Source organism: Penicillium chrysogenum (assembly GCF_028827035.1).
Source record: "Penicillium chrysogenum strain IBT 35668 chromosome Unknown utg000001l_segment0_segment0, whole genome shotgun sequence".
Classification (NCBI taxonomy): domain Eukaryota; kingdom Fungi; phylum Ascomycota; class Eurotiomycetes; order Eurotiales; family Aspergillaceae; genus Penicillium; species Penicillium chrysogenum.
This window is the reverse complement of record NW_026622749.1, coordinates 7,767,218-7,792,006: the sequence shown is the minus strand read 5'-3', so window position 1 is coordinate 7,792,006 and position 24,789 is coordinate 7,767,218. Positions and strand designations below refer to the sequence as shown.

The 24,789-nt window shown below is 48.6% G+C and overlaps 10 protein-coding genes across 10 annotated transcripts, besides 4 other annotated features; 3 read left to right on the top strand and 7 right to left on the bottom strand.

Annotated features, from left to right (window-relative positions):
* Positions 1-12: 12 nt before the first annotated feature.
* N7489_003057 (MFS transporter) lies at positions 13-1,660 on the bottom strand (the record flags this gene model as incomplete). Its single annotated transcript, XM_056708812.1, has 2 exons — positions 13-1,348; positions 1,419-1,660. 2 exons carry the CDS (start codon positions 1,658-1,660, stop codon positions 13-15), a joined length of 1,578 nt encoding a protein of 525 aa, XP_056573114.1.
* Positions 1,661-2,458: 798 nt separating this feature from the next.
* N7489_003056 (phosphotransferase family protein) lies at positions 2,459-4,037 on the bottom strand (the record flags this gene model as incomplete). Its single annotated transcript, XM_056708811.1, has 2 exons — positions 2,459-3,674; positions 3,724-4,037. 2 exons carry the CDS (start codon positions 4,035-4,037, stop codon positions 2,459-2,461), a joined length of 1,530 nt encoding a protein of 509 aa, XP_056573113.1.
* A 707-nt stretch (positions 4,038-4,744) lies between these two features.
* N7489_003055 (catalase) lies at positions 4,745-6,798 on the bottom strand (the record flags this gene model as incomplete). The annotated part of the gene is made up of 11 exons (XM_056708810.1): positions 4,745-4,818; positions 4,875-5,303; positions 5,365-5,449; positions 5,501-5,788; positions 5,842-5,965; positions 6,015-6,022; positions 6,078-6,170; positions 6,223-6,433; positions 6,499-6,522; positions 6,579-6,708; positions 6,765-6,798. 11 exons carry the CDS (start codon positions 6,796-6,798, stop codon positions 4,745-4,747), a joined length of 1,500 nt encoding a protein of 499 aa, XP_056573112.1.
* A 1,540-nt stretch (positions 6,799-8,338) lies between these two features.
* Positions 8,339-10,081, bottom strand: N7489_003054 (GMC family oxidoreductase; the record flags this gene model as incomplete). The annotated part of the gene is made up of 1 exon (XM_056708809.1): positions 8,339-10,081. The coding sequence occupies one exon, from the start codon at positions 10,079-10,081 to the stop codon at positions 8,339-8,341; it is 1,743 nt and encodes a 580-aa protein (XP_056573111.1).
* A 2,634-nt stretch (positions 10,082-12,715) lies between these two features.
* On the top strand, positions 12,716-13,662 carry N7489_003053 (Dyp-type peroxidase; the record flags this gene model as incomplete). Its single annotated transcript, XM_056708808.1, has 2 exons — positions 12,716-13,246; positions 13,267-13,662. The coding sequence occupies 2 exons, from the start codon at positions 12,716-12,718 to the stop codon at positions 13,660-13,662; spliced, it is 927 nt and encodes a 308-aa protein (XP_056573110.1).
* A 746-nt stretch (positions 13,663-14,408) lies between these two features.
* On the top strand, positions 14,409-15,378 carry N7489_003052 (uncharacterized protein; the record flags this gene model as incomplete). The annotated part of the gene is made up of 3 exons (XM_056708807.1): positions 14,409-14,817; positions 14,875-15,179; positions 15,238-15,378. Coding segments are annotated over 3 exons (855 nt in total), but the record flags the coding sequence as incomplete, so codon positions are not given.
* A 1,081-nt stretch (positions 15,379-16,459) lies between these two features.
* N7489_003051 (uncharacterized protein) lies at positions 16,460-16,755 on the bottom strand (the record flags this gene model as incomplete). The annotated part of the gene is made up of 2 exons (XM_056708806.1): positions 16,460-16,680; positions 16,746-16,755. 2 exons carry the CDS (start codon positions 16,753-16,755, stop codon positions 16,460-16,462), a joined length of 231 nt encoding a protein of 76 aa, XP_056573108.1.
* Positions 16,756-16,908: 153 nt separating this feature from the next.
* Positions 16,909-17,134: a sequence feature (Protein overlapping with rRNA (N7489_003050, KAJ5252640.1) was converted to a misc_feature.).
* Positions 17,135-17,158: 24 nt separating this feature from the next.
* Positions 17,159-17,232: a sequence feature (Protein overlapping with rRNA (N7489_003050, KAJ5252640.1) was converted to a misc_feature.).
* A 48-nt stretch (positions 17,233-17,280) lies between these two features.
* Positions 17,281-17,338: a sequence feature (Protein overlapping with rRNA (N7489_003050, KAJ5252640.1) was converted to a misc_feature.).
* Positions 17,339-17,439: 101 nt separating this feature from the next.
* Positions 17,440-17,657: a sequence feature (Protein overlapping with rRNA (N7489_003050, KAJ5252640.1) was converted to a misc_feature.).
* A 318-nt stretch (positions 17,658-17,975) lies between these two features.
* Positions 17,976-18,826, bottom strand: N7489_003049 (uncharacterized protein; the record flags this gene model as incomplete). The annotated part of the gene is made up of 3 exons (XM_056708804.1): positions 17,976-18,114; positions 18,170-18,247; positions 18,300-18,826. The coding sequence occupies 3 exons, from the start codon at positions 18,824-18,826 to the stop codon at positions 17,976-17,978; spliced, it is 744 nt and encodes a 247-aa protein (XP_056573106.1).
* Positions 18,827-20,998: 2,172 nt separating this feature from the next.
* Positions 20,999-21,883, top strand: N7489_003048 (class I SAM-dependent methyltransferase; the record flags this gene model as incomplete). Its single annotated transcript, XM_056708803.1, has 3 exons — positions 20,999-21,036; positions 21,096-21,267; positions 21,329-21,883. 3 exons carry the CDS (start codon positions 20,999-21,001, stop codon positions 21,881-21,883), a joined length of 765 nt encoding a protein of 254 aa, XP_056573105.1.
* A 451-nt stretch (positions 21,884-22,334) lies between these two features.
* N7489_003047 (PAF acetylhydrolase family protein) lies at positions 22,335-24,739 on the bottom strand (the record flags this gene model as incomplete). Its single annotated transcript, XM_056708802.1, has 3 exons — positions 22,335-22,715; positions 23,075-24,314; positions 24,372-24,739. 3 exons carry the CDS (start codon positions 24,737-24,739, stop codon positions 22,335-22,337), a joined length of 1,989 nt encoding a protein of 662 aa, XP_056573104.1.
* Between the last annotated feature and the right edge of the window lie 50 nt (positions 24,740-24,789).

The window sequence follows — 24,789 nt, the reverse complement described above, 5'->3', positions numbered from 1 at the left end:
ATGAACAGATCCTCAGTGAGGGCTGTCCTCGTCTTGATCGAAGTGCTCGCTGGCCCAGCGACTGCGAAGACGAATAGTCTGGCCCTTGTAAAAGAAGATGAATGGGATTGGGACCAAAAGAATCGAGATGAAACCCAACAGACTAGAAGCCCATTCGTAGTCAAGCTTCTCGTACATCTGAGTGGCAAATAATGGGAATCCAGCACCGACGACATTTCGGACGAGGATCACGCCAGCTAAAGCGGAAGCTGAGTAAGTCTGATAGCTGTCCACAACGTAGTTCAATATGCTAAGGATGACAATGTAGATGCCAGCACCGAATAATGATGAGGCAATGATCGGCACAACCCAATGCACCGACCGATAGCTAGTCCACCCAAACCAGAACAGACTGATTGGAATGAGGATTGCCCCGCCACGGGCCATCCACATACGAGCCTCGGGCACACCTTTGCCTCCATTTTCCGCGACACGGCGAAGGTAGTAACGTTCTTGGAGGGGGTAGAAACAGAATGCGATCAGAGGACCGATCGCCATTCCCAGGAATGCCAGCCCTTGTTGACCGCCATTGAATGGATGCCCCTTGGGTGGACCGAAGACCAAAGGAATTGCTTCGTTGAAAAGATAGACCAGTCCGTAAAGGAAGCCGTTGTAAATTGCAGAAAACAAGGTGATGGGCTCGGAGAAGAGGAAGTGGAATGGACGGGTGAGGGTGATAGCGAAGAGTTCGTGCAGACCTTTTCTGCTGCTGGCGTGCATATCAAAGGTCGACTCAGCCGACTGAAGATTCTCTTTCTTCATTTGCTTCCGGACACGTTTGGTCTTGTTTTGGAGAACAGTCGTGTGGCGGGTCTCGGGAATCGTGGCGACCAACACCACCCACACGCCGCCGGTCATAGCCATAAGAACCCAGAAAATCCAGCGCCAGCCGAGATTCAACCCGATGTACCCGGTGACCACTAGAGCCATAGGGGGACCAAAGGTGCTACTCAGTCCGTAGACAGCCATAGGCCCGCCGCTCTCGTTCCGCTCCCACATGTCACTGATACTGCCTCCTGTGTTGGTGAGAGGGGCGCCTCCGGCACAGCCGGCGATGAAACGACACACTAGAATGGTACCAATGTTCGGGGCCAACGCGAGAGGAAGCTGGAAGATGAACAGGCAGAACCATGAGACGACGTAAACTGGCTGACGCCCGAAATATTCTGATAGCGGAGCGAGAAGCACAGGGCCGATAGCATAACCTAGAACATACAGCGACAAGGCGAGTGTCGTGATTTCAGCTGAAACACCAAACTCTTCTTGAATTCCGGTCGCTCCCGAAGATATCCCTCCAGCACACCATGTTCTGTCGGCGGTGTTAGCCCGACATTGACTCACGTGCCACGGGTATAGGAATGAGTGGCGGGATGACGTACGTGAAAACATTCAACATGCTTACGACGATGGTGATATACCATTTACGCCATTTAGGCCAGTTGCGGGGGTTATCGGAGTCGTCTGGGGCGTAGGTGATGAAGATGGGTAGGGCGTCATTGGGATTGCCCCGTGCCTTGGCTAACGCCTGCTCCTCCGATAGTAGCAGGTCCGAATTTTCACCACGAGTGTCTGTCACTTTCTCCGCATCGTGGTCAATACCAGCAGATTCTTTCCCGGGCATGATGTATAGGAACGAGTAGAAGAAGGGCAAAAGAGAAAGCAGGATTGCGAACCCAGGTAGGTCTAGGGGCAGGAATAAAGGCTCTCCATAGGGAAAAACGGTGATTTAGGAGCCGAACACGGAGAAGAGTCCCCACACAACCCGGATTGAATAGTACCGAAGGGCCTTGCGCCACCCGGTAATTGGTTCGGCGTGCCGAAAAGAAGCATTATTGGAAAATGCTTGTCTCGCGTGAAGCCCCACTTGGATCGCTTATCGCTTCAGGGCTATTCTGCGCTTTCGGCGTAGGGATTTGTAATGGTGGAGACTACCTGGTTCCTGTTTGCCAATTCCTCTGCTATTTCCTTGACCGTGCTGGTACTCCTCGGCTATGCTCTTTCTCCTTCTCCCGACTTCGGGGGAATCGGCAAGTGACGTAGCTTCTAGCTGAGAATCTCCTGCTGGATCCCTGGGAGCATTGGGGAAACTTATAGCTAGACACCTGGGCATAATTCGAAAGAATTGTGACAGTGGCATTGTAGTTAATCCAATTCATTTAAAATAGGAGACACAATACTCTGGCCGCCTTACTTACACGGCATCATGGGCGCACTCCGTGCATTAGGCTTATCGGTTAAATCGGCCCCGGCTAAATCGCCTTCCCCAACCTCCACTTAAAAATGTGGGCCTCGGCCGCTCTCCGCACTGCACACGGTACACGTCGTCGATGTATATGCCGGGGCGGCTCACGTTATGCTGCTCACACCAAGACTGCCGGATGACGTTTCACTGAGTCTATGGTTGCTTATAGTGCCTTGGTCACGAAAGCATGTACACATCTCGCTCATCCAAATAAAGTGCGATCCATCTCCACAGCCTCTTATCCGCAACAAATTGATCATTTAGTTGTTCGATCATGGTCAGATGCCGTGAGAGCGCATGCCGCTGGGGACCAACGCATGAAAAGTATTGTTCTTCATTCCGTCTTGACCTCTCTTGGTCATCTTCATCTTTTAACACGTATTCTGCTGCTTCGAGGAAGTCCTTTCGCCCTTTCACATGGCAAAGGCAAGGATAAACTTCATCTCCGACAAAAGCATGAATGAGCTGAGAGTGGTAGTGGAAGTCTTGCAGAGAATCGAGGTTGACTAGACGAAAGAATGCCCAGAAAAAGTCGTTGTGTGAGAAATCAAGCACAGCCTGACCGCCGAACCCTTCTCCGGCTATGAAGCCGTCAACAAAGGCTTCTATAAGAGAGGCATGTAGGGCATCACGAGGGTGAGGGAGGCCAGGACAAAGAAGAAGCATTGCAGGGGGCACCGAAGACGCAAAGGCCCAGTCGATAATACACGTTATGTTCAGGTCGTCGTCTACAAAGACATTCTGAGTGCTTATATCAGGGTGGTATAGGGGAAACCCCTCACAACTAATGTGATTGTCTTTGTCAGACATGAATGCTACAGTTTCCTTAAGTGAGATACCGACTGAAGTGTAATCAAGTCGGTTCTTCCTGCTCTCAATTTTGGAACCCACGGTGGCGTAATCGTTCCATCGATCAGTAGCGAGCCGATATTCTTCAAAGCTATCGTATTCTTGAACGATGGGCACCGGTGCATGGAAGAGGTGATGCTCCATTGACAGTTCCGCAGAATGAGCAAGAAACGCATTTATGCAAGCCATGTAGAAAGCTTTCGACTCTGAGAAAGGCCCACGTGTGATTTCGGTGTCATCAAATTCTTCCCGACCCTGCCATATTAGGCTAGGAAACAAGCACTTCCCCGGAGTGTAAGAGCTATTGTTGTCCATAGAAAGTGACCCGATTTCACTAATCCGTATATTGGACAGTGCTGCATGTATACCCCCCAGTTGTCTCAGGATTTTCCGTTTTTGGGTAGTTGATAAGATCGCCTGTGGTATGTCATGGAGTCCAGGCGGGCTGGCCACGTCGTCTTCCCATTGATACGTGCTCAGAGGTACCCCGGAAGCTTTGCTCATTAAGATATATGGGACCTCGATGTCATTCCGGTCGGTCGCACTATTCAGGTCAACGAAATGATAAGATCCAGTAGACGTAATAAACTTACCAGTAAGAGAACACTTCTGGCACAGGAACCGTGCCCATTTCTCTGAGGTACTTCATCGTTGCTACCTCACTCACAAGCACCTCACTAGCAGTGGTTTTCTGGAGCCCGAACGATCTCCGCGGCGACCTGAAAACCCATTGAACCCCATCATCAAATGAGATGAAGACGACCCAATTCAGGCTACCACTATCAGGGCGTTTCGTTTCATCACAAGAGCACTCCTTCCCGCGGATGCTGTAGGCGAGTGATAGAAGGGCTGCGATATTAAATTTTGCGTAGGCAAATATATTTTCCTTTTGCACCTTGTGTACCATTCTGCCTTGATCAATTGAGAAAGTCCCTGTAGGCCTGGATATTGGAGGCAGAAGTGGTCAGAAGCTCGCAAGTGAAGACGGAGGAAGGACGAACTGGTGCCTGAGGCATCAAGCGGAGGTGTGGATGATTGGTAGATCACACTCCACTCGTTTGGGAAATTCATAAGTATCCAAGTCGTGTGTGGAAACCCCAAAGTATGGAGAAATTGCTGACAGGACTATATTCTGATGTCCTTATCTCTATCACTTTTCCAGTAACGTGCAGAGCAATTTCCGCATACCTGTTGCTCATGCAGCTTTTGACTTACGCAATTGGAAAGTCGATGCGTCCACCCAGTCCCTCACCCCCGATGAAGTTTTTGGTGATCCAAATCCAGCGATTTCGTAGCACTTGGGAGTATCTCGTGCCTGACATTCAATATCTATCCACTCAGGTGCTTATCTGAACATCTTGTATGTCAAACTGGGATATGGCCTCCATTAGGCTATATGCATTAACCGTGGTTTTTGTGTTGGTCGAGTGGAATAATGCCGTATTTTATACCAACATTGTATACTACATTTTCGTCAACCGAAACTTGCCAGTGCCAATCCCTTACGAGCGCCAGCTGATAAGCGGTTACTTTGCTACCAACGTGATTCAATAGATGGAAGCTATTTGGATAATGATACTCGATTCTGTAATAAAGAGGCTCTGGTGAAAGGATTCAGTCTTTGATGGCTGCCTCAGTGACCTTCCTAAGCTTTCTCCCAAGATCCTGGTCGACCCTGCTAAAGAGTGCTGCATGTAGGTCAGTAAAATAAATTTCACGACATTCAACGAAAGTATGCACGAACCATACACTTCATTACGAAGCTTTGGAGACTTGACCCCACTGATACTCCCAGCAAGGTTATCAATGGTTCTATCCTGGTGTCCCGGATCACGGCCAATGACCTTCCACAGAGCAGCAGGCTGGATGAAATCGTCGTCGTTTATATGGCTGGTGTAGGTTGTGACTTCGCCAACCCACTTCTCGTGCTCAGTGTGCACGCTCAACGACTCAGGGCTGGTTCCTTTGACGTCAGGGTAGAATCTCGTCGGCTGGAGAGAGGAATTGACGTAGTTCGGAGCACCGCCATAATTATCGTCAAATCTCATTTTGCCATCCCTCTGAAAGGGACAGTATACGGGGGCCTTAGCTGCGTTAGTTGGGAGCTGCTGGTAGTTGACGCCCAGGCGGTAGCGAGCTGCGTCAGGATAGGCGAATAGGCGCGCTTGCAGGACTAGATAAGAGGGGAGTGAGTTTTTTTAGGTAGGAGATGACGGTCTAGATATAGAGCTTACCGGGATCGGCGGAAGCGGCAAATCCAGGCACCATAGTAGACGGAGAGAAGGCCGCCTGCTCAATATCGGCAAAATAATTCCCGGGCTACCAAATGGTCAGTCTGTTTGAGGAAGCTAAGGGAATAGGATAACGAACGTTGCGATTCAGGGTCAGCTTGCCAATCTTTCTCAGCGGAAAGTCCTCGTGTGGCCAGACTTTGGTCATATCAAAGATATTCCAACGGTAGTTCTCGGCCTCCGAGGGATCCATGACTTGGACAAAGACATCCCACGACGGGTAGTCTTTCCTTTCGATGGCTTCGAACATATCGCGAATCATATAATCGGGATCCTCGCCTGCAATTCTAGTTGCCTCTTCCCGGGTGAAATTCTTGACTCCCTGTTGGGTCTTCATGTGGATCTTGACGTATTTGAATGAACCGTCCTAGTTTATAAGCGTAAGCCAAGTACCTGCAGACTTGTAGTATCTTTCCTTACCTCCTTGGTGAACTTATAAGTGTGTCCACTGTAGGAGTTCAAAAACCGGACTGATTGGGGAGTTCCACGATCACTAAAGAGAACCAAAAGCTGGTGGATTCCTTCCGGGTTGCCCACATGGAAGCTAGGCCTTATCAGTAATTCTTCCCCAAATGTTTAATGGCTGCACTTACTCCCAAAACTAAGGGTTTAGTCAGCGTCTTCCTACAGTACTGAGGTTAAGAATTGACACATACCATGTTCGCGTCGGGAAGGTGAGTTTGCGGGTGTCTCTTGTGAGACCGATTCATAGAGGGGAACTTAATGGGATCCCGAATGAAGAATACTGGCTTCACATTGTGTAAGCATAATTTTGTTGGTGAGTGTTAGTGACTTGCTTACAGTGTTGTTGAAGACCCAGTCTAGGTTACCTTCATCAGTATAAAGCTTCATCCCCCAGCCATGGACATCCCGCGAAGTATCAGCAGAGCCTGATTCTGGCCCAACAGTGGAAACTCGAAGGAGAACAGGAGTCTTTTTGCCGGCCTTATTGAGAAAGCTGGCGGATGTCAGGTCGGAGCAGTCGGCAGTGGCTTCGAACTCTCCGTAGGCCCTTTAGATGGAGGTTTGTACATATTAGCCCACGTATCCGGAATGGAGTTATTTTAATCGACTTACCCAACAGCCTTGGCATGAACGACGCTGGAACAAACATATTGTTAGCCATAATATGTATGTTCACGATGTGTCACTCTTACCGCTCTGGGATCCTCTCACGAGAGAAATGCGCGAGGGTCTCGATGAGCTGGGTATCCTGGAGTAGACCAAGTCCCCCGCCATTTCTGTTGCGCATAAGCACAGCAGTGCTGCTGCTTGCGAAGGGGCAGCCTTTTCTTTCTCAATAAGTATGCCAAAATGACAGAATACTGTTTCGGATGACTGACCTTCGGCAAGAGTATAGTACTTGTCAGCCGACATGATGATCTCTATAGTTACACTTCTTGTGGAAATGGTTTTAGGATTTGTCTGTCACAGTTTGGTGCTCTTGGTTCGATTTATATATGCATCAAACCAGGCGAGCTAGCTGCGGATATTTTTGACTTCTGCTTTCACCGAGTCAATTCCGTCATCCTGGCCTTCCCAAAGCGGCCTGTCCAGAGTGTATAAGCTGGAATGAACGGACATACATTGGTCGTTTTCTAGGATCTTATTTGAATCTATGACCCAAGACCAATATATTAGCGCACGCGTACATTGGTCACGGGTCAATGATTGGTCAAAAGCCGATCGGGTTGCACCGTGGTCCGAGCCAGAAGCATAATGGATGTCAAAATGGCAGTCGTATCTAGGAATAACGTCATATGTGGAAAATGATTGGGTTAGTGCTGTTTCCAGAAGGGGCGAGCGGTCAAAGCAGGCGACCGAGGTGGGCGGTTGGAATGTCGGAAAATATAAATTTCAGGAGAATATGAAAAGCCGATGCCAAAGCTTGACTGATTGGGTTTGTTCCTTTGGAGTCGTCACATTCGGTCGCTGCGATAAAGTTTCGGGATTGGTCGATTAGAGCGAATTTCACTAATCCAATAAGCTACCCTGCACAAAATGAGTAGAGCTAACAGAATGCAGCCCAGACTATAAGCGATCTGTGCGTTAATCCCTCAGAAGCCTCATCATGTTGACCGGGCTGATTGGTTGAATGCTATTACCAGATTAGGCTTTGCATGTCGTTGCCGGATAGTCGGATAGTCGTGGTCCCAATCTTAATGCGCCCTCGTGGATTTTGTCACAGTTTGAATCTCCCTGGAAGCTTACTTTTCCGGGTGTGCGAGAAATCGAACAAAATTAGAAATCTATGATATATTTTGCCAAGACCTACCTTAAACTATTCTATCCTCGATAGAACGAAATACCGATTGACCTGACAAAATTAAGTTCGTTATATTATTGACAGCTCTTTAGTACTGTCTAAGTAAATCAGCAGTAGAAAACCCCTTAATTGTCATCTAATTTGCTCCGACTTTGTTAAGATCTGTGCATCCGGGACCTCTGCATAATACAAGAGTTTGTTGCATGGCTCATCCTAGTGATCTGCGGCTGCTTGGCGAAGCTATGGCTCAGTGGACAAGATCCCTCAAATCACAACGACAACTTGGTAAGTAGCCAAAGCTGTTGACTTCATGCATTTTGGTTGGCGCAGATCGCGAGAGCAACTCGTGAGAAGGCATGCTCAATCGGATATATCGTTTGTAGGGGATTTAGTTCCCATATAGGTAGCAAACCCAGTGCTTCCAGCTATACCACTACTTGTTAACTACTTCGGTGTACGAAAAAGGCACATAATAGCTACGGGGGTGGTCTGTCTGAACCAGACTAGAAAAGATAGATCCAATTGAAACACGAACTGATTATCGAGGAGAGTCAGGTGCATCCGGTGTAGGATGCTTTCAAACTATCCATCTGATCGACGAGGGCTCGACGGGGATCCCCAAACACATTGACAGCTTGGTCCATAGCGAAGCTAAACATAAAGATCTTTGTGGTGACTCTTGATCATGTCAGCACCCTTTTCAGCCACCATGTAGACCGAATTCTGAATGCGACAATCTGGAATAACAGGGATAACAGATGCATCGATAACCCGGAGATTCTTGATTCCGTGGACCTTGAGACTGGGATCCACCACGCCCTGTTGGATATTTCTGGACAGGCGGGCAGTACCACAAGGATGGAAGGAAGTCTGAGAGCGATCCAATACAGTTCTTTTCATTGCTTCGTCATCGTGTAGTGGCATATCCCAAGGATATTCGTCCTCAACAATGTCCTTGAAACCTTCGCCATTCTTGAGAACATCGTAGGCGAATCGAATACCTTCACGAACGGCAATGATGTCAAGGTCGTTATTGAAGTAGTTCAAGTTGATGTTGGCTTGCTGTAGGGGATCGGCACTGTTCAGCGTAACCTCGCCTCCCTCGGAGACGGGACGAACAAGATCCACCATCACAGTCATGTAACTCCCCTTACTAGGATGCGGAAAGTGCCACTGGAAGGCACTGCCAAATAGAGGGATGAAATCAAGCTCGAAATGAGGCTGGCCATACGGGCAAAAAGGATCGCGGCCACCATTAGCAGATTTTGCCGCGCGGTACTCTGGGGATCTCTCCAAGTAGTGATCGATACGCGGGAAACCAATCATCTCAAGGAAGGGCGATCCCATTGCACCAGTATGACCATTAGCGTAAGCTGATAGAACTTGGTTCTGAAGAGCACCCTTTCGTAAGATATGGTTGTCCATCGAGTAACTTTCCTTCAGCCGAAGAACGAAGGGGACACCCGGGTGATCAAGAAGGTGCTGGCCAACGTGGCGAGAGTCGACAATGATAGGAATTCCGTGCTTGTTTAGCTCTGGCGCCGGACCAATGCCGCTGAGCATCAGGAGCTTAGGGGTTTCAAAGACACCCTGAGAAACAATAACTTCACGTGTGGCGTAGAAGCTAAGCTCTTGTCCAGATCCCGTGATCACTGTCACACCCTTAGCCGTGCGATCGGCATCGTCGATGATCAGAAGCTTGGAGTGAACTTCAGGTAGAATCGTGATATTCTGTTTATCCGCGACTGCAAGGAAGCTGCCCGAGCGCCGGCCCTTATATATAGTGTTGACACTATATGTCAGGCCGCGCATAGTTCCATCAAAGATGTTCTCAGTGATAGGCTCACCGGTGGATTTCCAGGCCTGAGTAAGTAGCTCACGGAAACCCTTCATCTCCGGTATAAGTTCGGCATGGGCGATCGGAATCGGACCGTCTGTGCCGATTTTCTTGAGCTCGGGCGAATACGAGCCGGTGTCATCGTAGTATGTCACACTTTTGCGAAGATAAAAAACAAGAGGATCCCAGGTCCACTCTTTCCCGCCGTATTCCTCCCACATATCGAAAGTCCCCTTGGAGCCAGGAACCCAGGAGAAATAATTCAAGGACGAACTACCACCGAGGGCCTTTCCACGGGTGTTGGGTTTCTCAATACGTTCGTAGTCGTCGCGCTTGACCATCGTCGTCTTGTAGACCCAGTCATACTGGCCACCTCGGATGTCCATTGCCAGTCCGGGGGTCCTGATCTCTTCGTTATCCTTGGAAGTACCAATACCGGCTTCAAGGACAAGAACTCTGACATTGGGGTTCTCTGCGAGACGAGATGCAACAATGTTACCCGCCGTGCCACCACCAACGACGATGAAGTCAAAGCGAGCTCCGTCCTGGATAGACATGATAATGATTGATGAAGATTGTTGTTGAGAGAAATTGTAGAAGACGGTGATGCTTTGATATCAGGGAAATCTACCGTCCTTTATACATGAGGCTGCTCCTCCACTTTGGGCAATCATGATTGATTATGCCATACATAGGAGACCTTGGCGGACTTCATGCATCGTGAAGAGATGGGGTTGGTGGATACACCCGGACGTTTGAACGAGGCAAATATATAAATTGCATACGATACGTAATATCGCATGCTGTGAAGCTGAATATGGAACTACTATTAGACCAATTAGAACTTGTCTATAATAGTGTTTCGGAAACTAAGCAAAGCAAGCATCATCGTCGGGGCTGTTGAACTTTGCTCCGTGCGAAGTGTAGGGTGAACCCCGCTAGGAAGGAAATGCAAATCAACTAATTAGATGAGACTGGCGGCCATCCGATAGCTTAGCCATAACCACGCCATTGCACGAAATCCCGCCGCAAACAGCCTGGGTTTACTAAATCTCATACCCAAACACTGACATTCCGGTGGAACCGTCCGTCTGAGACGCTGGAGGGCTAGGCCACTCTACGGAATCTCGAATCGGGCAACACTGATACGCCAATTACCTAGGCTGCTAACCTCTGTTCGTCCCACGGCGGGAAGTTAAGTTTACTCAAGTGGACCAGATTAACTTCTAGAAGCCGTCTGTTTGCAGGGCTTGACTCCTGTTTATCCTGGCCTTTTTCCGTACTTATTCATATGGAGGAGCAGTGTGACAGTCACAATAAGATACCGGTTTTCAAGGAAGTTTAATGGAGGGGAGGATAACAACGCCATGCCCTTCAGGAATTGCCAACCACTGCTAGCTCAATCAGTATTGACCAAGGTCAAATTAAGATTATATACCTATTCTTAGTGCCGCTTAGAGCAGAATCTAACATTGTCCTTGAGAGACATAATGACGAAAAGACAAGTAAACAAATTGAGTATAATTGAAAGTTTTTGGACGCGACCCATGATGGCTTGATCCTCACAAGAAGGAACGACATCCATAAGCTATTTAGAAAGGGGTTAGTAGAATTCTGGGAGAGGCCGGATTCCACGATGTATAGAAGACTCCATCCAACTTTTTGATTATTCAGTAGACTTCAACAACGTCCATGCAAGTAGCAAACAGAATCTTCCTAAATATAGCAATCCAGGCTCGTGTAATAATTACCCATTGGGCTCATAGTATTTCCATATTTAGGTGGATGGATCTATATGGGGTGCCCGGGTTACGGGCTTGACGTCTGGCAGTATCTTGGACTCTCATCTTTGTTTGGCGCCTCAAGATGTGGATGACTTCTGCAATAAAACCATCTGAACTAGCCACATTTAATGACCGACGGGACTGAGAAAAGGAGATATCGGATTGGTGGCACGAATCCATCTTGAGGTCATTCCAGCCGAGAAGTGGGTTCGGGCTACTAAGTGGATAGTGAGTGTCGTCGCACATCCATCTTCCGAGGTTTCCATCAGTGACGGTCGTAACTCGGGTAGATCTGCAAGGTCTCGCACCTTGTGATTGGCTGTTCGAAAGCACGAAGTAGGTATGTTTTCTCCTTAGTCTCTTAACTTAGGGAAGTCGAAAGTAAAGTCCCACCCATGGATCCAATGTACAACCTCGGCGTTACATCTACTGAACCTACCTAGGTATGCATGAGACAGACGCTGAATAATCTTGGTTGAATTTGGTCTTCACTTTGGCTAATATGTCGATAATAGATCCGCAAGCCCTCGGGTCCGGAAGACGGCCGGGCCCGGGGCAGTATTCTAGAGCCCAGTCGCCAACCCATGGAAGTACCTTACGTGGCCCCCAGTGAGCCCCAGCTAGAGGTAAGATCGGCAGTAGCTGACAGGAATGTAGAGCCTTACCTGAGTAGTTAGAATTTCAGAAACGCAGCAGGTTATGCAAGAGATTTATGAAAATTGCAGGATCGAGTATTAGACATACCGTCTCGAGAGTTCCTCGAGATACTTACTCTCGTAATGTATTTGTTCTCCTCGGTGCTGGGAGATTGTGAAGCGTGGGTCATGCTACCCAGGTACACACCCGTGGACACAATAAACCCAAGTTCTAATAAGCTTCGAGACTGGTGGATCCTGCGTTCGGCTATTTTCTGCACTAACCAGATTTGGGAGTAGTAGTCGGCCAATCAGATGTCATTCCAAAACCAGGGGTACTAATTGGCCAATCCAAGAGCATAGTTGGGTGTTTGCCCCACAGCATGCAGATCCTTGGGACCAAGGAGTCCCCACTGGCCCTCAGAGATTTGAGTTGGGATAATGTACGGAGTACGGAGTACGAAGGCTCGAAACACAGATTTGCAATGACTAGGACATTTCAGTTACGATTTACACATATTTGTCTCTACCGGGCCTAGACAAACATAAGAACTCAAGTCTTTGTATACCTTGGTACAATCTCCATTCCAAATGTTGTCCTCTTTCTCCATTCATCCGGAGTATAGCAAACCCCCGCCCAAGTGACCAAAACCCCCTTCTCCTCTAGATACAGCAGCTGCGTGACCCCCAAATCCATGGGCACAACAGAATCAGTCCTTTTTCTACGAAATCAGCCCAAGAAGCAGCGCCCATCAAATCATCCAAAGGCGTAATGGGCAGCTTAACCACCGCTAGCACCCAAGTGGCAATCGCGCCCCTCACCCGATCAGCAACCTTTCTCGCGCTATCCGTCACAAACCCCTCAGCCATCCCAACCATCCGCTCAACCCTAGCCAGCGTGTCCAGCCTAGTCCAAAATGTCGCCTCCCGAGACTCCAACGCCAACTTGAGCTGCACTATATGTATCGGCAGCTCTATCTGGGACGAACTTACCAACCTACCGCGACCGAAAGAACTCCACCCCTTCCGCGAAGTCAAGGGCGCCAAACACATCGCTATCTCCACCCCGGCAGACCTCCTCTTCCACATCCGCTCTGAGCGCCGCGACCTCTGCTTCGAATTTGAGCGCCAGCTCATTGACCGACTCGGTGACACCATACAGCTCGTCGACGCCACAGTTGGTTTCCGCTACTTCGACGCCCGCGACCTCCTCGGCTTTGTTGACGGCACAGCGAACCCTGTGGGCCCGGGTGTTCCGCCCTCTGTCCTCGTCGCGAGTGAGGACGACCCAAATGCGCAGGGGGTAGCTACGTCGTTGTACAGAAATACGTCCACGACATGGCTGCTTGGAAATTGCTATCAACGGAACAACAAGAGCAGATCATCGGACGGACAAAGCCCGATAACATTGAGCTCGATGACGTTGAGGACGGGAAGCAGGCCTCACACAAGACACTGAGTACTATTGAAGATGAAGATGGCCACGAGCACGATATTCTCCGTGACAATATGCCTTTTGGCTCTCCAGCGACTGGGGAGTTTGGTACCTACTTCATTGGATACACCAGGCGGCTATGGGTTATTGAGAAGATGCTCGAGCGGATGTTCGTGGGGAATCCTCCCGGGCTGCATGATCGGTTATTGGATTTTTCGAGGCCAATGACTGGTAGTGTCTTCTTTGCCCCGTCGGCTAGGGTACTAGCTGGGCTTGATGGCTGATATATGTGGAATGTTAATTGTGGTCGAACTTGCGTAGTTAGAGACCAAACAACTAGAGCTGATGAGTAGCCGAACAGAACCTACGCTGTATAATTTAGATAACTGTTAACCTTCGGACGTGCATGCCCTCAAGTCGTCGTGGTAGATTGCGCTCTTTTGTAGGTATGGTTCGAGAGAGTCCTGAGCCCACTCCTTCCCACCGTTCTCTTACACAGCAAAGGTACACTTGGATCCAGGAACCCAGGTGAAGTAGTTCAGGAACGAACTATGACTAAGGACGTTGCCACCCGTGGACGGACGTTGGGCTTCTCAATGCGTTCATTCAAAGGTGTTCCGATCTCTTCGACGTCTTTCGAGTTGGCAACAATGGCTTCAGCAACTGGGATCTTAGGTATCATATGTCATTCGTGATAGTTGAGTGATGACACCATAGTTAATACTAGTAGATAGAAGTCTGATTTCTTTCCACGGTGGCGACGCCTCAGGTTCCATGGTTCCGTAAGAAGACACCGGTGGACATGATTTTCCGGAAACAAATGAGATTCCGCGCTGGGTACAGAGTAAAATTCTTATTGGATGGTTTTTGTACTGTACCCCCGCAGCTCAGCCCAAGTGGATTTCCGAATCGCACTTAGTCCTCCTGAAGGGGTAGAGGAGGCCATCATGTGATCTCACATGCCATCCCACATTCCGATCTGTCAACTTTTGTTGTCCCAACTGTACCTCCTTATGGCCATAAAAGAACAATGTCTCCGCGGGCCGCCAGCTCCTCCGGTGGAATATCCCAGTTTACATTTGTGACGGGGAACATCCAACCGGAAGCTCGGAGCCATGCTATGAGGGAGCACTGGAAGCGCCGACATCAGCAAAATCAGGAGGCGAGGACATCGCACCAGAAGAGGTTATCGCGACAATTGCCTCTGCGCTCGAAGGGCGACACTGACGTGCACGCTTCATCATCAGCAGATGCAATTAGCTATTCAGTGTTGCAATATGGCGAGGACATGGACGCGTTCAATAATCAAGAGCACCGCCGCGGCGTTCCCGCTCAGCTATTGTGCGGTATAAGCTATGCCCTATTGAGCTCGAGACCTGATCCGTTCCAGACGTGCCCTGTTCACTTGACGAGCCAGCATCAGAAGCTTTTACATCACTGTGCGTATGAGGACTTCGGTCAATATTCCTTGTGAAATTTTGCTGACAGGATCGCAGGGATTAGCACCCACGCGGCGATGATGTTCGAAGATCTGCATGTCACCGAGTTCAATCCGATGAAAGATGTTTGGTTCCCGCTAGACCTTTCGAATGCTTCGTCTTTTAACTGCATCATGGCGCATTCGGCTGCGCACTTATCTCATTTATACGCCGGTACTCCCCCGCGACGAGGATCCAGTTCTTCTGATGCCCTGAAATATAAGACCGAGGCTATCAGAATACTACGCCTTTGGCTTGGTGATCCCGAGAAGGAGCTAAGCGACGACTCCTTTGCTGCCGTTGTGCGCCTGCTCACGTTTGAGGTATGTGAACCAAGTGCGAGTTCCTCTGTGGGGAATTGGCTGACCACCTTTTACTCAGCGATACTGGGGTACAGACCAAGGTTGGAAAATCCACCGTGACGGCTTACAAAGAATGATCGAAGCCAAAGGTGGAGTTGAAGCGCTCCACAAGAACTGGCGCTTGGAACTTGTGGTTTACCTGTGGGTGCAGCTTGCGACAAGTATGAATAATCCGCGATACTGACAATTCAGTGTCTCGCTAATGTCCCGGCCGTCATGGTTCGAGTCAACAAACAATCTCGATCGAATCTCTCCCCCTCTTCTATCACCTCCGATCATGCAGCAAACCCCATCTTACGATATCCAAAAGGTCCGGTGCCTTTGGTTGATATCGTTCATTCAAGACATGAGAACGTTCATGGGGTCTGTTTACACCAGAGGGCTCTCTTCATTCCCCTTTACTCATGCCGCAGTCGGACTTCTGCGTCATAACTTTCTGCTCCTTAGCAATTCTCCTGTCAACGGTATACGTAGAACAGAAGGGGAAGACGAAATGCTGGGGTGTTTGCTTTCTATCAGTGTTCTCATACAGGAGTCAATTTCCGTCCCGTCCGATGGGCATTTGGCAACATCCACCGGGCCGAACATACTTGACAGATTGGAAGTATCGTTACAAAATTCTCGGCATATGTGGGGGCGTTCGATCCACAACTTGCGCTCTGTCTTAAATGAAAGCCTGGCAAGGCTCTTTGAGGAAGGGGAATTCAAGGCGAACTATGTTACAGACCTGGTGCAGGTTCTTGGCACATTGAGTTTAGAAGCGCGCCGAGGAGTCGAGAAATGCCTTCTTAATTTACTTTACTGCCTCGGGAACAACAGCAACATGCTATCAGTAGATGACGGTTGGTCGCCGGATTCACTTTTGTCGTCAATGCACGGACATTAGCACATACAGTCATTAAGCTTCCAAGGTTCGCATTTATTTTAACAACTCCTAAGGTTATTGCGTTTAAGAAAAAGTCGGCAGACTGCGTATGGCGGTTGCGTAGCCTAGAATGTGAATTCATGAATTAGTAACCTGGCATGGAAACAACGGGAGTTGATAATGGTCCCTTTGGTGGAAGGTTAATTCACGATGTTCTTCCCGATTGATATAGCTGTTGTGGAACGTGCCAGGACCTTGCCCGTTACAATTATGTTATGCAAAAAGCTCTAGGGCTGGTGATAGCAGAATTTCCTAGTAACATTCCCTCGTGGTTTGTATATTGTCATAAGGACAGCGCCGAGAAAAGGCATGAGAACTACATCAAGCCTCCATAGGTTTGACCCTCTTCTTCGAGCTGCTCATCTTCTTTGAAGTATTTCTTGAGGCCTTCCTCATCTTTTCTCAGATCGGAACGCAGCCCGCCCTCGCTGCCCTTAGGCTTGTCCTCGGCAGCCTGGCCCTCGCTTCCATGCTCGTGATGACCGTGGTGGGAGTGAATCTTCTCGAAGAACGACTCGTGCTGGGTAGGCTGCGTGTCTACCATCGAATTGAGTCTTATTATTTGGGGATCGGAGGACGAATGAGTGATTGAGTTTACGAACCTTGAGGCATCTGGACGAAATTTGATGAAAGATCTGGTATATTGTATGGTGGTATATTGCATGGCTAGAATGGTGAGCTGTTCTACTATATACCATATTCCCAGTGCAAATGTAACTGTGGGGACAAACCTTGGAATGACGCGTCGATCCTCGATCTACCATCTCAATCTGGTATCACTAATCGGCCAATCAGAGAGCGTAATCTAGGTGTTTGGTTAAGGTGCTCATCCCGATCCCTAGGACCCTCCACAAAGGACAATACAAAAACAAAACAAAAGACAAAAACATACAACAGTGAGGATTCGCTGGTGGTCACCCACCCAACTACTAACTCACCGGCGTGTGGCTTAAGTACGGCTGAGCGGACGGGAAGCCCTGTTTTCCACACCCTATGGTCGTATGTATTACGTTACGAGTGGAAGAGCACTATGGAGTGCAAGTAATCAGTGGGTACAATAAGTTCTGAAAGTGATATAGACGTGCTCAACTATATTGTGTCTAAGAGCTTCATTGTTACGCAACCCTAGAGACTTACATTAATCTTGGAAGAAACCAATTTGACTGAAATTATACCCAGGACCGTAACAAGGGATCTGAAACAAGGGCGTCTGATCGAAATGGCGTGCCGCCAACAGCGCTTTGCTGTCCGCCCGGTTGCTGGATGTCTTAGGCATCACAATATGATAGAACCTACATAGTTTGATATACCTCTCCTTTCCTTCTCTTCCTTCTGTCGTCACGTGAATTCTCAGGCTCGGCCACCGGGTTTTGCGGCGGGTTCCACGAGTCAGTGGTGAACAGATCCTCCAGATATCCTTCATTCAAGAAATCACTTAAACAGGCTTGTTCGTCAAGGAGAAGAGAAGGATTCAGCGTATCTGAGGCTGCGTTAGGGACTTGATCGGTTTCCATGATTGGACAAGAGGACTGAGTAGGGGTAGGGGATAATTGAGCAACAATTCGATTCAACTGGGGGCAATTCGATGAGGATGAGTGCGTTGATTGTGTAGAGGGATGTCGAGAAGGAAGGAGTTGATAGGGGTTAGAAGCTGAGGAAGAAAAACTTGCAGGCTCTGAGGATTCGCGAGGTGATGGTTGACTGGTGTTTGTTTGTCGTAAGGAAGTGGGAGACAGTCAACACACACAGTGTGTTTTCTATTTGAATCTCTATTGTATTGCATCTCTATCGCCGATAGAGTGCTTTCCTAAAGCAATGGACATCCATGTTGGTCACCAAGCCCACTTAGTACTGTCCTTGTCCCAACCGGCCTTGCTAGGTGCTATAGCCAAGCCCCAGCCGACAAAGGTCATATCAGTAAATTTCTCTTCGGGGTCAAGGGAGGCAGATTGTCGGAAGCCTGCAATGTGCCTAGGGATAGTAAGCCTATTTGTTTGGCACTAGGTGTACGGAAGATACCACATACATCGTCTGTGTAGCCTCGTCGTATATGATGTGCTCCAGCCCATGCATACCTGGCTTCCATCCATATCGTCTCAACACCCTTGGGTCTGTTAGCTTTACTCTCGACTGGTAGAAGAGGGGCTATAACATACTCCCAGACATCGCGGAACTTCGCACGGACGGCCTCACGTAATGGACCAGATTTAGGATCCCAGACTTCATCCTGGCTCAGTGACTTCCCGGGGACCTTATCCCACACAATATGTGTAATATATCCATCTGGGACCGGGCCGTCATTGCCTTGTTTTCCTTCTTTATAGGCGAGGAGACTCGGTACCACGGGACACTGTCGTAGTTGCAGATCCTTTAGGACGTCTAGCTCTCGATGTTTTCGTGAAGCGGCCTGTCGTTGTCGAACCTCGGGGCGTTCATGCTCAGTTCCTTCAATAGGAATCTGGAAATAGATTCGCATGAACGCCTTCTTGTCGCCGTCTGCCGCACTGTGACAGAGATATTTGAACACGGCAAAGGGAGGCCCAGCGCCACCGTCAAGTTCCCACTTTGACATTTGTTGAACATCCTCGGTCAGTTTCTCCTCGATAACCCACTTCTGGGGTGATGGTGTGGCGAAGGTAACTTCTGTACCTATGTAAAGTTCAGAGAATCCGAGAATAGTCATTCTGACGAAGTGATTTAATGAGCAGGCCGGAAAAAAAGGAGCTTAGGAAAAAGAAGAATGAGAGAAGGAAAATTGTGAAATAGGTAAATAGAGTTGTGCGGAGAAAAAGGATTCAAGGCGTAAAAATGATGTGCAGTTTTGTTTTGCCTAGGTTCTCAACCTCGTCGATCAGGCACTTATATTCGGATTACTCTGGGGCCTTTTAGACTTGAAAAAGTTCAACTCCATCTCCTTCTTCTCCTGCATCGGTAAACCTTCTCAGATCATTCGAAACTGGTCACATGAAACTCCTGGGTTTTTGTTGCACAAAGGCGGGTTCACACAGCGGTGAATTTTGTAATCGGGGTACGCGCAGCGGCGCGGTCAGTGGAGTCATCCGGAACTGGAGGGTAGGGGAAGAGCCCTGAATCTCCAGCGTATATCCGTGGTCTCTTGGACCTTGGCGTCGCAACATGAGTGCTGGGCCTGATTACTGCTGGCATGATGAACCAAAAGTTGTTCACAGTCCAGGACGCGTCTGAGCCGAAGAACGACACTAAATGAAAGAGAGGTTAGAATGGGGATATTCAGCGTGTCCGGCCACTTGATTTTGATAACTGGGACGGTTGGTATCAAGTACATGAAGGTATGGAGAGTTGTTGGTCGGAACAAGGGGTGACGTCTGCTAGTCCGATAGATCGGTCCTCGCAATCTTGAAATCTCCTTGGGATATAAGGACCAACCTTGATCTCGCACAGCAGCGATTTTGGTGATTCGGCTTCGCACAGCGGCGTCTTGCGATCGCTTCTCGCTCAGCGGCGATGAAGAAGTGAGAGATATAGCTTCTTCTGTTCTCCGAGAAGTCCAAAGAGTCTCCGCTGCCGGGAGAAGCTGTTGGCATACATGCAGTATTTGTTTGTCTCTCTGTGTGTAGACTGAGCTCTTTGGCTCTTTGAGCCTTTGTCTAGCTCTTTATCTCTTTGTCATATAGCTGGCTTATATACCAGATTATTTCCATAGTTTCATCATCACCTCACTTCTTCTTCATCTATCTCTCTCCCTTCGTAGCCTCAACAGAAGCTCAACTGGATGATTTTTGCAAGAAGTCTTTGTTAGATCTTCGTAAGCAAAGGGGAAAAAGAGGGCCTCATAACCCGTTGAGGCTACGAAGGGAGAGAGATAGATGAAGAAGAAGCGAGGTGATGATGAAACTATGGAGAGGAGCTGGTATATAAGCCAGCGATATGACAAATAGGCCGAGCTAGGCAAATGCTCAAAGAGCTTAGTCTGTATATAGAGATAAAGCATACCCTGCATGTAGTGCATCTCAACACATGTGTTATCTTTTCCCCGAAGTTTCGTCTCATTTACCTTCCGCGAAGACCGATACCTCCGGATACTGCGAAATGACCTCGAGAGTTCGGTGAACAATTTCGAACCCCATGAACCCATCCAAAATTCCAACCATCTTTTGCATGGCCGGCCTTTTTGACCAGGGACACCAAGCCCACACAAGCGAGCCTGCCTCCCCAAATCACCATAGTAAATGCGACTTAGTATCTTAACAACCACGTTTTTATTCTAGCTCCTCAATTATCGATAGCCATGGATAAGACTCATTAGCACCGTATATCAATTTCAAAGAGAGTATGCAGAAGGCTATATTGTCATGGTTTCTGAAAATTACCGAAAATTACACTGCGAAAAACTGGAAATCTGTATATCGGAATCATAAAGTTATAAAATTTCTTAAAACTCCATAAGGAGACTACATAGATCTAGAAAGTAGGAAGCCGTAAGGAGAAGTCCCTATAGACAATACATGTAGTTGTTGAGATATCAAATTGTAATTTATCTCATTTATTATAGTATTTTGGGGTGGCCGGCTCGCTTGGTCCCTACATATATGTACACACCGTAGTGTCCAACAATAAATAATCTGGCTGAATGGCCTATGTAGCTTGAATGGACCCGTAACTAATTGGTTTGAAAAAATACTTGTTTTCTCCAATCGGAGACATTCTACTAGGTGGACTGTATTTGCACAAGATGTCTCCGAGAGCTAGACCGCGTTTGTCCTAGTGCGGGAAGTATCTCTGGCTCTTCCTCTATAAGAGACTCATTCACTCCTTGCTTGTATTAAGACTGATTCCATAACAGACACTCATCAGTATTTCTTTGCAACTTTACATCATGTCAGACTTTACTGAAGCCAACCGGAAATACTTCGAGTAAGTTATAACAGAAACAAGTGCCTGATCTGCTGTATACTAACCGGTGGCTTCTACAGTAACCTCTCAGCCGTCTACAAAGATCGGTTTGCCGATGGCTTGAGAATGCTGTCAGCCCAAACTTTGCAGCGCCGACACTGGATCAACGATCGGTGGACCGATACAGAAGCTGGCCGAGGCCAGCAAATCAAACTGCTCGAGTATGCCTGCGGACCGGGAGTCATCTCCATGGTATGTGGCTTTACCCATAGATCATGTTAGTTCTCCGAGCTGCACTCTAACACACAAACAGACCCTTGCGCCATTCGTCACGGAAATTATCGGGGTAGATATCTCCGATAAGATGGTGGCCGAATTCAATCACAATGCCAATACTCTCGGACTTGCAGACAAAGCGACCGGCTATAAGGCAGACCTGCTTACGGAGCATGGTATGACTGAAGCTATCGACTCTGTCTGTACCGACCTGGACGTGGTGACGATCAGCATGGCCCTACACCATTTTGAGCATCCGGACCGCGCTTTGCAGAGCATGGGACAGCGGCTGAAGAAAGACGGCGTATGCTTCATTCTGGACCTAGTGCCACGAGCTGGTGATCTCCGGCCTGAACACGAACACAAACACGAACTTAGGCATGGACACGAAAACGAGGATGGAGAATTTGTTGAGGCGGCTCACACCATCAAGACGCATGGCTTCTCTCGTGAGGACATGCAGCAATTATTCGAAGGCGGTGGACTCAACGTGGGTTTTGACTACCAAGTCTTGCCCGAGCCACTGAAGATCACCATTGGCGAGCGAACATTATGCAAGACGGTGTTTATTGCTCGAGCTCAGCGTGCATAGAGAAACGGTAACCAAGAGTACACAGAAAGCGGGGACTTGGACTGTCATAATCCTCATAATGCTATATCATCTCTAAGCCTGTGGGTCGCGACCGCAACTATTGGGATCGTAGTAGTTGGCGTAGCCTATGGTGTAGCGATGTAGACTGTTCTTATGAGACTGTTGCACGAAGGCTATATTTATTTCCTTGTGGTTCTTCCCTACTCTTCCCCTAGAGCAATAGTGATGACAAGTCAGAGAATGCATAATGCTGAGCCTAGGCAAGTTCTAGCTCCAATTTCCAACCCCCAGGGTCGACCAGAACTCTGCCCACGATGGGTCCGTCGTCTGGGTTTTATTTTTGTGCCCAGGTAGGAGGAATGGACCCCGAATCCCTCTTTGAACCACTGGACCAAACATCGACCCGTCAAGGTTCGCTCCAGCAACAACACGACAGTCCAAACGCACGGGTTCAGCAGCGGCTGCACCCCCGACTGAATAACCGTATATCGCGACCCGCCGAGCTTTCAGATCCGGAGCCCCTGTTCCAGGGAGTAGAGCTACCTCCAGCCTTTGTGCTCAGCTGATCCAACACGAACGAGACATCTCGCGCTCGGTTATTGACACCCAGTGGGACCTGCGCGTCAGTGATGTTTGCGACAGTCACGATGCTTCCATCTGGAAACTCGAGGAACTCGGCATCATAGGGATGGTCGATAGACACCACGATGTACCCGGCGCTGGCGACGGCCTGTGCAATGGCCTTGTAGAACAGGCGAGTCGTGCCAAGAGTAGGCGAGAAGACCACATCGGGAAACTGGAGGTGGGGGCCTTTCGGCGGTTCTGGGTACGCCTGAAACGGGATGAATTGGATCGTCCCGCTGGGAAGTCACATTGCGCTGTATAGGTCGGAGTAGTATTCGGCTGTTGCGGGGGACAGGTAGTTTATCTTCTCGAGATCGACTTTGCAGTAGCTCGGGGGCGAAGATCGAAGTCATCCGATGTTTGGTCCAGTGGTTCAAAGAGGCGTTCGGGGTCCATTCCTTCTGTCTGCGCACGAAAATTGGAGATGCATGCTGTAATAGTAGGTAACGTTATCCAGGTATCTTGATTTTTCCGCCGCTCTACTTAGTTAAATCAAAGCATTAAGGCACATGAGGCACCAACACCCCCGAAAAGCGGGTTTTGAACCCTGGCCGCACCGCTGCGTACTGCATCCTTCTTCTTGAACCAGATCATTTCCTTGAGCATTTCCTCCAACCGCAGACCCAACCTTGTGACTTGAGCATCTTCTATTACAAACTCCGCTTTTACGATGTCATCACTGGCATCGAGCCAATCAGTAAGATGAGCATCGAATTTTCGGTCATCGGACACATGTTCGAATTTCAAGGTAAACCCCATTGAGCGATCTGTAGCATCAATGAAGAGCGCATCATCTCTGATTTGAACCAGTAAGTTATGATACCCAGGATTCCAGTAGTTGCCAGCGTAAGCACTGAGAGGCATTGTCGGTGGCTGCGGAGTATTCCTTTTTGGTCTTTGTTCATTCACTTGGCCCTTCTGGATACCTTGACTTTTCTTCGCTTGGGTTTTCTTTTCCTGCTTTTTCTTCTCCTTCTTTCCCTGGTTCTTACTCATTGGATTTGCATCTTTCGCCTCGGCCTGGGGTTTTGGACCGCGAATTTCAACAGGTCGTGTGGCTTTGCTTTTGCTGTCATGAGGTCTTTCGTCCGTGACTCCAAGGAGATTGTCAATTAGCTTTTGGACAAGGGTCGTCGCAACCCCATTTGCCCCATCTGAGTTTCCCATGATCACAGCACCGAATGAGAAATCAGGGAGAAAGAAGAAGCGACTTCCGAATCCAGAGAATACCCCATTATGGCCGACAACCATATGTCCCTTGTAAAAGTAGATATCCAGGCCAGCAGCATATGCTACCGGTGAGGTGTGCCGCTTCCGTCTTCCTGGGTTTGGATTCACAAAACTTCGCAGGCGAACGAGCCCTTCATAAACATTTTTATTGATAGGGTCTTCGCGATTCATAAAAGCCTTGACGAATTTGATGAAGTCGTTCACGCTCGAAATGACAGACCCTGCGCCTTGGCCTTCTGGGCAGTCTGGATTTTCTAACCCACGATATGTTGAGTTCGCTCTTTTCCATGTGTAGCCAGTTGCCATGCGGGATTCGAATCCTTTTGATCGTGCGCTGCTGGGTTGAAGAGTAGTTGATGCCATGTCCAGAGGCTTGAAAAATCGCTCTTCGAGGAATGTACCAAAATCCTGTCCGCTCTTGACTTCCACGAGGTGGGTTGCCACTGTATACATCATGTTGCAGTAAATATACTTTGATCGAATAGGAGCCGCGACAGGGAGATTTCTGAGGTTTCTCGTAATGGATCGAGCATTGTCTGGCTTCGCCGCTCGCACACTCATATACGAATCGTCATGGCTGGCGCAATATCATTAGTCTTGAACTCAAACATGAAATTTGAAAAGAATAGCTCACCTAGGCATTCCACTTCTATGACTTAAGATGTCTTCCACGGTGACTCCTTCTGTGTATCCTTCTCCAGACATAACAAAGTCCTCGGGGAGAAGAGTCGACATTACAGCATCGTACTGAATATCCGGGAACATGTCATTATCATCGACTAGCAATCCCACCGCCGCAGCAGTGAGTGATTTAGCAGACGATGCAATATCAAACAGCGTATCTGCTGTGCAAGGTATTTCGGGATCCAGGCTCGCATGTCCATATCCCGCAGAGGCAATTTGATCATTGTGTATGATTGCAATCGCCAGCCCCGGGACATGCTGCTGATTTATCAACTCTGTCACATATGACGCAAACCCTGCCGAGTGCAAAAGATCCATATTGCTGATTTGACAAATTACCGGTGTGCGTTACGGAATGCCACTGTAGA